Source organism: Candoia aspera, chromosome 18, assembly GCF_035149785.1.
Source record: "Candoia aspera isolate rCanAsp1 chromosome 18, rCanAsp1.hap2, whole genome shotgun sequence".
Classification (NCBI taxonomy): domain Eukaryota; kingdom Metazoa; phylum Chordata; class Lepidosauria; order Squamata; family Boidae; genus Candoia; species Candoia aspera.
In genome coordinates, this window is record NC_086170.1 from 2687099 (window position 1) to 2701996 (window position 14898).

Sequence of the window (14898 nt, forward strand, 5' to 3'; positions counted from 1 at the left end):
TAGACCAACCTTCTCTTGTTTTGAACTGTCCCTACCTTAATAGTATTAGAATTCCAAAAGCTGCTTGAAACACTAGGGCGCTGGGGGATTTGAAAGGCACATGCGTCCCTCTAGGTGGCTGCTGCGTTTTTAGAAGCTGCTGTGAGCTGAGGAGGGAGAAAAGATCCTAATTAAACGAGGCAGCCTCTTCAGCCTCCCCACCAGAGCCACCCATCCCGGCTCGGCTCGGTGCATCAGCCACTCTTTGGCCAGATGGAGATCTTTCTCCTGCAGTGCCGCTCTTCCCACGGTTTCATTTAGCCCTGACTCGACTGTCACTAATCTGGAAAGATGCTCCCCCTCCTGAAAAAAACAGGGCAAACAGACCTGAACTTTGTTAGGATTGTGCTGAACGGGTCAGCCGGAAGTGGTGCCCCGCTTCCAGTCTTTGGCAGAATTGCAAATGGAGATTAGGCTGCTGCGCCCTACAACGCAGTGCGTTTGCCCCGGCAGCTTGTGCGGCAACGTGCAGGAGGCCACCCCAAGACGCTTTTGCCCAGTCTGCTTTTGTTCACGTTCCCACTCCCGATAGGGGTCAGGAGTGGCCTGCTAGGGACCCACCTGAGCAGTGCAATTTGAGGAGGGCTGTTTATGAAAATGGTCACATGGTGGACCCAGGACTGTGATATAAACCGCATAATGCGCTGCGTTACTGAAGCTTAAATAAGTCTGAGTCTGAATGAGAGACTGTTTGGCCAGGCTGCCTATTCAGCGTTGCCTTCTATCTGACGGCAGGCAGGAGACGAGTATGAAACAAAATTAATGAAAATTACCTTGGGTCCTTCCATCTCCCAGTGGGCCAGTGGAACTCTGCTGCAAGAATGCAGCCCTCCCTGCTACAAATGGAAATCCTCAAAGATGATGTCCTGCCGCCCTTTGACCCGGCACCGGGTAGCCTCGAGGCTACCTCCGCCGTATCAATCAGCTGCTTCCCGTTTTCATGCAGAAACATTTGCCTCCCGGGTCAGATCGGTGGCGGCCTGGCCCCTTTGACTCCGGCATCCAGACGGGGAGAATACGTGGCTGGTGTGGATGGGAGATGCAGGTGGGGGCACCCAAACATGTAGCAAAGGGGAAGCTTCTCTGCAGAGGGCCCGCCAACCAACTATGCCCTTGGTCCTACCTATGTAAAATTGTGGGGGAGCGTTCCCTGTCAGCCCAAAGTGATTAGCTCTCACTAGCAATTCAGGTTCCCTTCCCTTGCCGTTCCTCCCCCCTGCAAATGGCGAGGTTTCTCCCAAACCCGGTCCTTCCATATCAACTATGGGTGGTGTTGTTGGTGCCTAGTAAAGGATCAGCCGCAGGAGCCTTGCCTGATGCCAGCCTTGGGCTTCCCACCCCCCAGATAGCATCCTCCCTGGCACAGGTGGGCTCCTTTGAAAAATAGCCCCTCTCCGCCCATTGCATCTCCTTCGTTTGCTTTATCCGCCAGATGTTTTCGGGGCAGCAAATTAGCAAGGCTATGGTTTCAAGCGTGTCCCTTGTCTCGGGTGGGCGCGGAAGATTGTTGCTTGCTCTGCGCGGTTCTCCCACTTTGCCTTGGCAGGGAGCCAATTACTTAAAAGGAACCAGATCGAACAATCCCAGATGGTGTTTTTCCAGGCAACACAATGCCGGATTTTGGCTGGGTGTTTTTCCCCTCCTCCTCCTCTTCCTCCTCCTGCACTGCTATTCTGTCTACCTGATGGGCTTTAATTTCTGTTCCTCCTTAGGCGGTATCTTTCTGTTCCCTTAAAGTATGTTGCACTTCTATTACTAAAGCAAAACAGGGGGAGGAGGAAAGTACGTCGGAAGGTCCTTCCTGAAAGTCAGGTTATTTGACCATTTAGTCCAGTGTAAAGAAGACTCTGATCTAACAAAATTGGTCTTGCAATCCGATCCTTTGGAGTAGATACGTTAGGACTGGAGCCTGGGAGGGCGCACGATGCAGCCGCTTGGCTAAAATGAAGCAAGCAGCATTCTTCTGCGGCTGCAGCTGAATGTGGCAGGCTGACCGGAAAAAAAACCCCTTTATTCCACAGTCCAGAATCTGGCTTGACTGGAACAGGGCTGGGGCGGATTATTTGCTCCAACCCAACAGAGCTGAAATGAGATTAAAAGCCTTTAGAGTCACCAGTGTGGTAGCCATGGCAGAACTACGCCATCTTTGAGAGGCTCGAAAGCTGCTTTTGGATGGCCTGCCAAGGATTGCGGGTCCCCTCTCCCCATCCCTTGCCAACCCAAACATGAGCATGGGGGTAGGACAAAAATCTTCAACAGGGATGGTCAGACTCAACCTTGAGTGTGACGTCCAGTTTGGGCACCAGGTTTTAAGGAAGACTCAAAGAAACTAAAAAAACAGGTTCCAAGAAGGGCAACAGATGAGCAGGGGCTGATTAGGAACTAAATCCTATGAAGATTGACTGCTAGATCTAAGAAGTCTTCGCCTTGAAGAAACAGTGGCCCTCAAAAGGATGCCACGCGGAAGAACATCAGCACCTGGTCCGTCTTGCCCGAAGACCTGATTTCCAGGTCGTGGAATATATGCAGTATGTAGCAGGTGATGAGTACATGACAAGAGGAAGGCAAATATATACACACAGTCTACACAATTACAAAAGGCTTGCAGGGATGCAGCAGTAGCCTCGTAACTGTCATGGGATGACCGTTGTAAATCGGCTGAAGGCCCTGAGTAATCTCCCAATAGTAAGAACAGCTCACTTGCGGGAAGTCGTCAGCACCACTCCCCTGGTGGCCTTCAGGCAGAGGCTGGACGCTGGAGGCTCTCTCATTTGGATCCAGGACTGAGCAGTGGGTTGGATCTCATGCCATAAAGGGGCGCCTTCTCCGATTTTCATTTCATTGCAATTAAATTAATACGGTTAATGTGACAATGACTCCCCAGAGACTTTGATAATTCCGCAGTTCTCTCGCATTAGAAGCCGTGGTTCAAGAACAACTTACAGAAGATGAGCTTTGTGACTCCACGAGGCATCCAGGGTTAGTGCTTGTTTTTCAGACAGGATGACGCAAGGGAGAAGTGCATTCGCCAAGCAAGCCTTGCATGAGAGGGAATCGATGTTCAGTAAAAAAACAAAACAAAACAAAAGCTTTATTTTTGCAATGCAATGCTTCTTAATTTTTATCTTCAGGAGAAAGGGCCCTGTTGAGAAGTGGTATTACTCTTTAATTAATAATAACACTACATCTAAGCTGCTTTGGGACTGCCGAGCATCATTCTAGACAAATAAAACGGAGGTGAGGCAGGGTGGTTGAGGAATGGGGAGTGAAGGCCTATAATTGGGCTAATATGCTGTAGAGCAAAGCGTGCAATTAATATGCCGTAGGAATAAAAGGCACATATGCTAATAACGGAGGCTAATTGCGTCTAAATGGTGTGCTCAGCGGCGGGCTCTAGGATGGAGCACTTGTGTTTATGCTCTTTTCCAAATTAGCAGCATGGAATAAATTAACACCCACAAATGAGCAGACCTCATCTCCAGGCGTAGCTTTGGAGGCAAAGGGGGGGAACGCAGGTCTACGAGTCTGGTTTCCCACAAGTTTGAGTGCCGTGTGAGGGAGTGACGCAACCTAACACCTGAGTGGGCCGCTTCGTTGGATCCCCACTCCCATGATCTGCAGCCAGCACGGCAGGGATGTTGCCCCCTTCAAAGCCCCCTCCAGTGGGGGCTGGTACTTCAGTCCCCATCCTGCGCTTTTCTCCAGGGCCTCAAACAAATTAAGAGCCACTGTGTGCCAGTGTTGATGATCTTATGGGTGGACAAATATTCCCAGACCCCACTCCGCTCCCGGTTGTTGGGGATGGGAAAGGGGGACCCTGCCCTTAGTGAAAATCCACACCCTCCCAGCCATAATACTTCCTACCACCATCTCCCCCCCCTCCCAAGAATGGTATTTGCCACAACAGGGTGGCAAAATTAAAGCCACTGCATGGAAGGGCCCCTTTACTGGCAATGAAATGAAGCCACCGATGCTTTTTATTGGGTGGAGTTGAAAAAGGGAAAGAATTAGCCCAGAAGATGGTTGATGGTTTGTGACCACAGCCTGTGGGGAGGCCGAAGCAGGGGAGGGATGGTGCCAGCCCTGTGGTGGTGTTCAGGGTTCCTCAACCTTGGCAACTGTAAGCTGTGTGGACGTCAACTCCCAGAATTCTGGGAGTTGAAGTCCACACAGCTTACAGTTGCCATGGTTGAGGAACCTAGGTGTAGGTGATTCTCCTTCTCTCTTCTCTTCCTCCTCCTCCTCCTCTCTCCCTCTTCCCAGATGGACTGACCAGCTCTCTGAGCTGGGGTCCCCCTTTATATACGATTTGCCCCCCAAACCAGCTCGCAGCTGATTGGTGGCACCGTTGTGGGCTTCTCTCATTGGCCTGCAGTCCAGCTGTTCCATTGGCCTCCCAGCCAGCTGAGAGACCAATGCCCACGTGCTTTGAGTTGCCTGAGGCAGCACCCCATTGGCTGGAAACGACAAGCATTGGAACCTCGGAATTTGTATATAAGGCGAGCGCAACTCCCTTCAGCTTGTCTTTCCTCCCCTCCTCCCCAGGTTCAATTAACTGACATCCGCTCCAAGCTCTGAGTTCACGCCCAGTGGTAAGCCAAGATTTTTTGCCTAGTGACCGGCTGAATAAACCACATTTCGTTGGCCTTGTGCATTGGAGGAAGCCATCAGCCATGTTTCACAAACTCTGATAGCTGGGATCACACATTATAAGGTGAAATCCAACCGGGACGGCCTAGCCCTGATCATTTGGGGAAAGAATTCTGCCTTAAAAAATGGCAGTTAAATCTGCCATTTTCCTTGGCCCACAAAAGCCCAATTCTAACTCATCAGCTAAGGACTGAAAGGGAGAGTAAATGGCTGCCCCCTTTGTACTTGGGAGGAGAGGGTTCTGTCTTGAAAACAGCCAGGAAAACAGTGGAAGTGTTGGGGAAACAGGCTCAATTCCATCGGTGACACCTGGTTAGCCACTCTTGATCTCTCTGCCCAGCCTACCTCACAGGGTCGCTGTGGAGATAAAGAAAAATCCCACGTCAGGCACACTGAGCTCCTGCAGAAATAATCTCATATCTACAAATCTTGGTTTTTAGAAGGGAGATTTGCTGTGTCACCTCAGAAAGCAACATTAGAGCAAGGGAAATGCCAGGCTCGTGGAAAGATTTTTAAATGTATTTAGTTGGCATCAGGAGAGCCAGCCATTGCAGCCAAGCCTCATGAGGACTAGACACACTAGGAGACCTTTGAACCTACCCTTCCCCAGCTGGCCTTGATACCTTTGGGGCTATGATCCCCATTGCAGCATGCATGCCCATTGCCAATGGTATGAACTGGTAAAATGTCAAATATGTGCAGAACGCCACATTTGCTGATGCCCTTTTTGCTACCCACTGCTACAATCCACTCATACGGTGCCTTTATGCGTGCCATGCTTTGCCGCTGTATATGTAACCTGGCCAAAAATCAGGCAGTTCTGATTAAATGTAACGCTTATAAGCATCCAGAGCTTCAGCAGTACCCATGAGGACTAGAACTTTACTGCTGATGTTTATAAATGGGACTGTAGGACGTCAGGTTCTCCGCTGGATATTCCATTCATTCTTTAAGTATTTTTGCACTCGGCAATACAGCCTCGCAAACTGGCTTCATCGGGAGAAAAAAAGGTCAGATTGCTTTTAGAGAGACTGTTTCTGCCCCCACCCCCGTGCCCACCGCCTACATTCGGAGAGGTTTTCTGTCTTTGTCCCAATCTGATTGAATTTTCTTCTGTTGCCTTCCTTCATTTGCGAAATCAGCTTTTCAACCATTGGCTGAGAATTCCCCCCTCTCCAAAGTATCGAGGGGAACTACTTGCTTTTTCAATTTGTCTGCATCCCCTTCAAACAGCCCACAGAGATGGTCTTGTGGGGAGGGGGAGAGCGAAGGAGGCAGGGCTACCCCAAATATGGGAATGGAAGAGAAGGGGCCGGAGAGGACCGAGGTCCTAAAAGATCGCACTCTGCAACTGAACAATCGAAAGTAGCCAAGATCTGTCAGCCTAGTCCAGTGTTTCTCTCAACCTTGGCAACTTTAAGATGTGTGGACTTCAACTCCCAGAATTCATAGCCGCGATGGCGAAATGGAGCTTCCATATTCAAGAGCAGTATACCACTGCACACCGAGAGAGGTGGCATCCTGGAGTCACCGCCAGTCGATCTATCCTTCAACCTCCCTGAGAGGCTGACCAATTTTCATTCTGGCTTACCATTTTGTAAACATTTTGTTGCCATGCCTTTACTTAACAACCTTTCCCCCCATGTGTGCACGCGCGCACACACAAACACACACACACACCTTTCTAGGATTTTGATGGGAAGGCCGGGATAGAAAAGTGGAAAATTAAAATGCACTGCCATTCATACACACACACCCTGCCCAGGACAGCATGCCCAGCGGTGCCCCAGCGTGACCCACCCTCACCTCATCTTTTACTAGAGGCATGAGATGCGTGGTGGAGAGGCCGTCGACAGGAAATGCTCAGCTGCATTGATTTTTATGTTCGTTTAAAAAAAGCCCTGCCTGGGGGACATCTGCCATTCCCTGGTGCGAAGCAGGGCCACGTGACCAATTTAAAAATAAAACCCAGGCTGGAAACAATAACACCCAGGCAGCTCTGAAGTGTATTCTGCCTCTGTGTTTTCTGATTTCGCAGAGGGGAGCCGACGGCTCACGGGGTGTGCCTGCGTGCCGATTTAGCGGGGTGGGGAGCGGAGTCAAAAATTCTGCAAATCCCCAAATTGCGGTGGTTCGCTTGCTTTGCAAAGTTCCAGACAAACAGCAGGGCAGTGCTTGTGTTCGTTCCCTCCACCCAGGGTTGGGCCTCATTAAAACCCCCTTATTGAAAATTTGCTATTAGCAAGTTGTGGATGCCTCAATTATTATTACAAGCCAGCTGGGGGCTTGACCAGGACACTAAAACCCTGAGCTTGTTTTTTAATCGACACCCGTTGAAAAAGGTGTTCCAAATGGTGCCCTTTCCCTCCCTTGACAGCGACCAGTGTCAGAGTCTCAACAAAAAAGCTAGAAGTCTTTGAGGATTAATGTTATCACACACACAGATCCCATAGATAGTGGTGCAGGGCAGGGGAGCTGTTCCGAAAAAGACTTCGGAAGGACTCAGACTGCGTACGGTAATATCAAGACTTTCAAGTTTTATTATTCTGTGTGGGGAGAATCAGAAAACGGGAAATAATCAAGGCCCCTTTGTTCAGTGTTTCCATGGCACTCTATATTGATGAAACTTGAATAACTGGGGTCCAATATTTTTTTTCACTCCTTTCCTGTTCCCTTTCTTATCTGATCCTTCTAACCAAGATCTGTCATAGCTGTATCCTGGCAATTAATTTATTCCTTAGCACTACCTTCATCTTGCCTTTCCTCCAAGGAATTCATAGAGGGAACCGCGATTGGTGATACAACATCCCTGCGTGGTGCCCCTCTCTCAGAAAACTACCAATTCAGGACCATCTAGTAAACTGAACTGCCATTAAGGATTTAAACTTGGGATATTCTCATCGGAGGTCCATGCTGGTCACCTTGAATCTCAGCTTTCTAGCCAAATCTTTATGTTTGGGAGACATTTGGTCTTTGTCAGAAGCCTCAAAGCAATGCACTATAATTTCTTTAAATGGTGTTCAGTCTATACAATCTGGAGCTCCCTGATGGAATGGAACTGGTTGGCCAAAATCTGCTATCTTAGAACAGGGTAGAAAGAAACTAACCACGTTTCTTTGCTCTGCCACCCGCACTTCTCATGGGGTTCTGTATGATCCTGGATCTGTGGGATCCTCCTCTTGGTACAAATAAAGTCCATCTAATAAATTCAGGGCATATTATGCCCTAGACTTTTGGATTGTAACCTCATGCATTTATTGTGGAATTTACTTTAAGTGACTCTGGAATTATCCACATCCCATGGATGAATCTTCCACTCTTATAGATGGGAGATTGATTGATTGATTATGTGCTGTCACATCAATGTCGACTTAGCGACCACATAGATAGATGGGAGAAGCAAGAGGGAAAAAATGAAGAATAGACCTATTAAGCAACGAAATGCAAGAAAAAAAAATCAGGCACATTTCAGTTCAATACACAAAACCAATGCAACTGATGCTAACCTCAATTGTTCCCTAATTTATTTTATTTTATTTTTCAAATTTTATCACTGCCCATCTCCCCCGGAAAGGGGGACTCTGGGCGGTTTACGATAATATTAACATTAAAACCATAAACTTACAAAAATACAAATAGCCAAATATACATAAAAGATAAAAATAAGTATAAAATCCAAGTGGCGATAAGATCTGATTCAGTGAGGCGGGCTCTACGGCGCCAGCCACCCCCAGGAAGGACTACTCCCCTTCCCACCCCAGGCGAGTGAATTTTACTCTTGAAATGGGGCCCAGCTCTGAGCTTCACCTGAGAGATGCCAACTCTGAAACTCAAAAACTTTGCACGGCTGTCTCTTGCGCCATCTCTAAAACAAGGGCATCAAGAGGGCCAGCTGCCACAGAAATGTCAAGAACCCCACAGAGTTTGTGAACACTGCTAGGATCTCCGAGGGCTTCGAAACCGAACATTCCTTTTCCCGTCTAGCCTTTGTGCATTGTTCTTTGTGGCTCGCCTCCACCTTGACCAAATCTTGGGGAATTTGCATCAATTGTGAACCCACCTACTCGCTACCTACTCACTTATTCCACTGTTTGGCCTCCGTGGGTAAAAAAAGAAAAGAAAAAAGAAACACACCAGAACTTCCATTTTTTGCACTTTCCTGCATAGGCCAGCCAACATCCGGCAACGTCAAAGCAGCTTTGTGTATTTATTTGCTTGATCTGGGTAAACCTAGAGAAATGCCTTGTTCTGATGCAATTTGCACCCTCCAGAATTGGTTTTCGTCTCTGTTCCCTGGATGTCTGTCGCAAGGCTGCATTTATTTGTCTCCCAATATGGAATGTCCAATGCTAGCAATATCATTCTGTATTCTAATGCATAATTCTAAGTACAATATTTAATGCACAATAACATGTTTAGGCAACATATAAATACATGTCCATCTATGCACATGGAGTGTGTGTCTGTGTGTATAATAAGTAGTAGTAAAAATTAGTATTAAATTAAATTAGCCATAGTAAAAATTCCTAAGTGACTCTTCATTATATTTTTTCTTCTAGGATAATCTGTAGGATAATCTTCTAGGATAATGATCTCCCATTCAAGCACTGACCGAGTCTGATCCTGCTCAGCTTGGACTTAGTTGAAGTTGGCTGATCTGAGCAGTGAAGAAGGTAGTACCCTACCTAGATTCTGTAAACAAATGACTGTAAAAGAACAAGATATAAAAAATAAAAATGATAAAAGTCTTCCCGAGCCCTCCTAGTGACTCCAGATAATGTCCATGTTGTGTTTTGGCAACAGCATGGAACTATTTTCCGAGTGCCTTTTTTGCTGGGATGCTTCTCCTGGAGTTCCAGGCTGTCTCAGGGATTTCCTCGTGGCCCCCCATCCACACCCAACCCTGCTTAGCTTCCAAACCCAGAGGGGGGCGCCTAACCTTTGGGATGGTCCTAAAACAAAAAACAAAAAAACCGAAGCTCACCAACAAAAGTCAATAATTGGAAAAGGCATAAGATGAGCCATCATCGCAACGCTCGTATTTCAGGCCTGTTCTCCCCCCCCACCCGCCGTATTTTAAACTTTATTGGAATTTCAGTATTTTAAATTCTCTTCGGGGTTTTAAGGGTCGGGGCGGGCCGTAAATAAGCCCACCCTTACTCCATTTAAAAGGAAACGGGCATATTAATAATGTTAAATATATTTTAATAACAGCGCGATGGAGGGGGAGAAAAGCCCCTCCCTCCATCCTCCTCCTCCTCCTCCCCCCCGCTTCCCCGGCGCAGGTGGTATCGCCCCTTCCCCCCCTCCCGGCGCTCCCCGTTGGTTCCTCCCGTCCTCGCCTAGCAACCGGTGCGGGAGGAGCGGCGAGCGCCTGCGCCGCCATCTTAGTTCGTCGCCGGCGGGGGAGGACGCGGCGGCCGCCGGAGCGAAGGGGTCGGCCGCTCGTTCGCAGCGCCTCCGTCCGCTCCTCGGCGTGTGCGGTCGGCCCGGGGGCGCCGTCGGGGCGCGCGCGGCGGAGAAGCCCCCCTGCGCGGCCGAGATGCGGCTGCTCGCCCCGCTGGCCCCGGCCTGCCTCCTGGCGGCGCTGCTCTGCGGCGGCCTCCGCGCTGCCCGAGGTGAGGCGGGGCGGGGGGGCGGCCTGGGGCGACGCCTGGCGGGGGGGGCGGGATTGGGGGGGCGCGGCTCTCACGAGGCGCGGCCCTGCCTGACTGGAGGGTCCCCGCGCGCCGCGGGGAGGGGAGGGGGCTGCGCGCGGGGTTGCGTGGCATCCCCGCGCGGGGTGGCAGAGTCCGTCGCCCAGGTGCGCGGGCGTCGATGCGCGAGAGGGGTACCGCAGATAGATGGGGCTGCCGGTTGCAAGTCTCCGGGTTGGGTGGTCTCTGCCCGGGATTGCACTTCGGGGAGGGAGGTGCGGTGGGTTTTCTGCGCACCGTCGGAGAGGGGATGCTCGCCGTTGCGTTACCTATGCACAACCCGAGAGGGGAGGCCGAGTGTTGTGTTGCATATGCACAATCCGAGGCCGAGTGTTGTGTTGCATATGCACAATCCGAGAGGAGGCCAAGTGTTGTGTTGCATATGCACAACCCCGAGAGAGGCGGCGCAGGGTTGTTAAGCACAGGGGGTTGTAGCCTGAGAGGGATCCACTCAGGTCCGTGACAGATACCTAGAGATGGATGGATGGATGGGGTTGCTGTGGGGGGGCAAAGCCCTAACACTGTGTTCTCTCTGCACAGGATTGCAGTCCGAGAGAGCAGGTGCAATGTGCTGTACATGCACCGCCTGAGAGGAGGCCAAATGTTGGGTTCAATATGCACAGTGTGAAAAAGGAGGCCAAACAATGTGTTGCATGTGCACACTCTGAGCGAGGAGACGCAGTCTTGTGATGCACAAGGGTTGTAGGCCAGACAGATTCCTCCAGGTCCGTGATACGCATGCAGAGATAGATAAATAGATAGGGTCGCTGTTGGCGAGAGAAGCCACAACGTTGTGTTCTCCGCACAGGATCGCAATCTGAGAGAGCAGGTGCAATATAGGTGCACTGTCGTGGGAGTGGAGGTCGAATGTTGTGTCACACCAGCACAGTCTGAAAGAGGAGGCATAGGGATTGGGGGGAGAGAAGGGGAGAGGGGGGGTTGCCCTTTGAGAGAGCCTTCACAGCCTTGTGTGTATGTGCATGGGACTGGCATCAGAGGAAGTGCAGTGTTGTGGTACACATGCATAGGATTGTGATTCAGAAGAGCAGTCCTGGGGCTGTGTGACCTACGCACCCCGTTGCAATCCAAGAGAGAGTCCCCATTTTGCATTTCACTGATGCGCAGCCTCGTCCTCCCAGATGCAGCGTTGCGTGAATCTTACGTATATACAGGCACAGTGCTGGAATTTGATTGATAGGTGCACCAGTACAGAGGATGCATGTTAATTATGTTTTTATCCATCCACATGCTGGGAAAGCTGCTCTTAACAGCTCTGGGCAGTTTACAGGGATTATAAGAATTAGGTTAAAAGTGTAACGGCAGAAAACACAACTGACACAGCCTTAAAAGGGGGTGGGTGAAGAGCTGTCTTGAGCAGTGGGGTCAGGCGTGATATTTGCATGGTTGGTAATATGTACATTGTACATGCCATGGAATATTTTAATATGCATTATAATAACGTAATAAAAGGACACTATAAATGCAACACTACGTTAATGCATGATTTGATAACCACTGGAGACATTTTTTGTGGGCAGCCAGCAAAAGGAGTGTTAAAAATGTGCAACAAAACTTTTGCCTTAGTTGTCATGATGAAACTTACTTATTTTATACTTTTTATACCTCGTGTTTGGTTGTACTTACTTGGGAGGAAGCCCCATTGAATTCAGGGATACTTGAGAATGTAATTGTGTGCATAATATTCTGTTCCAAGATAGTTTTTCCTTCTTCCTCATCACCTGCTTATCATGCATGGGGGCATTTAATTTCTTCATTACTTCCCCTTCTATCTTTTCCAATCCATAACCACATCCAAATGGCAGTCCTTCCCTCTTTAATGTAGTTTGTACCCCCCTCCCCACTTTGGATTATATGATATGTACTGCTGAGCTGCTGAGCTTGCCCATTGGGTGGTTCGAATCCGCGTGACGGGAGAGCTCCCGTGGCTAGTCCCAGCTCCTGCCAACCTAGCAGTTCGAAAACATGCCAATGTGAGTTGGTTAATAGGCACCGCTTCGGTGGGCAGGTAACGGCGTTCCGTGTAGTCATGCCGGCCACATGACCACAGAGGAGGTGTCTACGGACAAACGCCGGCTCTTCGGCTTTGAAACGGAGATGAGCACCGCCCCCTGGAGTCGGACACGACTGGACTTAATGTCAAGGGAAACCTTTACCTTTACTAACAGATAAGGCATGCTGTAGGTAATACGTGTGCGATTCTGCCAAATGCAGGGTATTTTCTGATAAGTTGGCACCTTTCATTCTCTTTTGCAAATGCGTCCTCGTTCAAAACTAGCCTTTCAAACACTCCCCCCCCCCCGCGCCCATCATTTTACTCAGCAATCACCATTTTCTGTCTCTTACATGAATGCTCGTTCTAGGTGCTGGGATTTCTGGGGTATAATTGTACAGCTTTTGCAGGTGGAGGGGTGGGGAGGCTGCGGCAGACACACAAACACAAACTTTGCTTTCCTTAAAGCACTCCTTGTTATCTTCCTTCCTCACCAGTTATTTAGATTCAAAGGAAGGCTTTTACTTTGTTGTTATCCTGTTTGAGGTATGAGGGAGCAAGGTGGTTATTAGCTGCAAGGAAGGTTAAATGTGAAGTGTTGTGAATTTGCTTTTCTTGAGCAAGAAAGAAGTGGTGCCTGGCTTTAAGTTTCTGAGAAGTCTGTGTGTGTGTGACTGAGCATGTGCTGAAAATACGCTATGCACACGCAGCAACAGGGTTTGTATATTTGCTGGTGGAACAGTTGTGCTGATTGCCAGCCGTGGACCGACTCAGGAAATCAGACCCTTCATCAGATCCTGGGAACGGAGCCTGGGCAATTTTGCTGGGAAACACTTTGTGGAGAGGTATCTCCTGGCCTTGAGATAGGACGGGTGCGCATTGCAGAACACCTCTGGGCTTTATCTCCTTCAGTGTGGAAACTGGAAACAAGGGCCGCGTGAAATGGCTTAGATGCTGTATTGGTGTAAAAGGCACATTCACTCTCAATTGATTTTCAAGCTGGCACAAGTAAAGCGTAGCACACCGAAATTCTGCTTCACAGTTGGAGACGGCCTTCATGTTATCCAGAAAGGTGTCCTTTTTCCCTCCAAGCGATCTGCAGAACTGTTCTTAATTTTATTCAGTTTCACTGCAGAGTTCCAGGCGGTTATCATGGGACAATCAGAGCCAAAATAAATCTTTTGGCACTTACAAAAGTAAGCAAACATTATAGCATCCGTTTTCACGTTGGATTGTCGTCCCTGGGAATTTGTGTGCCTTTCAGGCAACGCAAGACTCGTCACCTTAAAATTCTTTGTGTTTTAATAGGGACGAAAACAATGGCGCTACTTTGATGCCCCTTGCCAAAATGTATTTCAGGCCTTCCTTTTTTTTTCCCCCTTTTTGAAGCTTGTCCTCTTAAAGGTTACGGGTGCAATAAAGATGGAGCTAAATTCTGGAAGAATGCTTATGTTAGTGTGAAAGATAGGACAAAAATTGCTGAGGCGAACTTAGAATGACTGAGCACTTAAACTAGAACAGCCTGCTCCAATGCTATAGGAATATCTTCGATTTATTAAGAAGAAATAACTGGGCTAGAAAATCTCTTCCTTCCTCCCGAAATGAGGTATAATTTTCTACTTGCAACTACGGAAGGAATCCTGAATGTGAAAGGAGGGATGTTAGGGGATGTCTGTCAGTATTTCATTATCTTTGAATTATGGCATAATGTAAGTCTGAGTGCAGAAGGCAGGTTAATAAGGTTTTTTTTTCCCCCCATGATTAGCAATTTTTGCAAATAAATCTGGGAATATACACTGGCCTTCAGCCTGTAAGTACAGTAATGATTTGCAGTCTCTAGACCAGTGTTTCTCAACCTCAGCAACTTCAAGATGGGTGACCAACGCTCAGAATTCCCCAGTCCTCACATCTTAAAGTTGCTGAGGTTGAGAAACACTGCTCTAGACACAAGTCTGTGTTGAAAAAAATCAGAAAAGATGCAAGGTATGGACAGTTATTTAATGACACCCTCCACCATCTGCCAATCCACCACTGAGTGGCACTTGAATCATTAATGTCCTCCTATAGATAGTCTTTTGGATGCAGTGCGTTGGTTTAGGGGCAGCTCTGTTACCCAAAATATATTAGCTTTGAGATTTTGCTTTTTTAGGAACTTTATGCAGGACGCAGGATGATCCTCTGGATGCTCAGCTCTTTGTTTACAAATGTATTTGTTCAGGAAGGCTATACCGTAGAAAATTGCTGACTTAAAACTGGAAGCTGGGAGAGGAGATTATAGATTTTAATCTATGGGATTAACTAGCGGGGACAATCACATAGCCTAGAGCTTTAACAAGGTTGGGTTTCCTTGTTTGCGTGTGTTTTGCACTGTATTCCACCCCTGTCCCAAAGCATCCATGTTGGGAATTGGCACCCTCTCAGATTGGGGTATTGTTGAGGGCAGTTGTGAAATTTAGCCTAGGATGAATCTTAAATTACCACCAGGGGTTGTTGCCTTTTAAA

At 48.5% G+C, this 14898-nt stretch overlaps 2 protein-coding genes across 6 annotated transcripts in view; one reads left to right on the plus strand and one right to left on the minus strand.

Moving 5' to 3' along the window:
- PIK3CD (phosphatidylinositol-4,5-bisphosphate 3-kinase catalytic subunit delta) overlaps positions 1–14898 on the minus strand; it is an 89263-nt gene that overhangs the window by 27316 nt on the left and 47049 nt on the right. The window lies entirely within an intron of this gene.
- The window catches only part of CLSTN1 (calsyntenin 1), a 34090-nt gene continuing 29243 nt past the window's right edge, over positions 10052–14898 (plus strand). For 4 of the 5 annotated variants that reach the window (XM_063317596.1, XM_063317597.1, XM_063317598.1 and 1 more), the window contains exon 1: positions 10052–10307. In XM_063317596.1, coding sequence (XP_063173666.1) covers positions 10232–10307 — 76 coding nt within the window. In that variant the 5' untranslated portion in view covers positions 10052–10231. Of the gene's footprint in view, positions 10308–14005; positions 14106–14898 lie in introns of those variants that run through there. The other variant, XM_063317600.1, reaches the window with a different exon arrangement.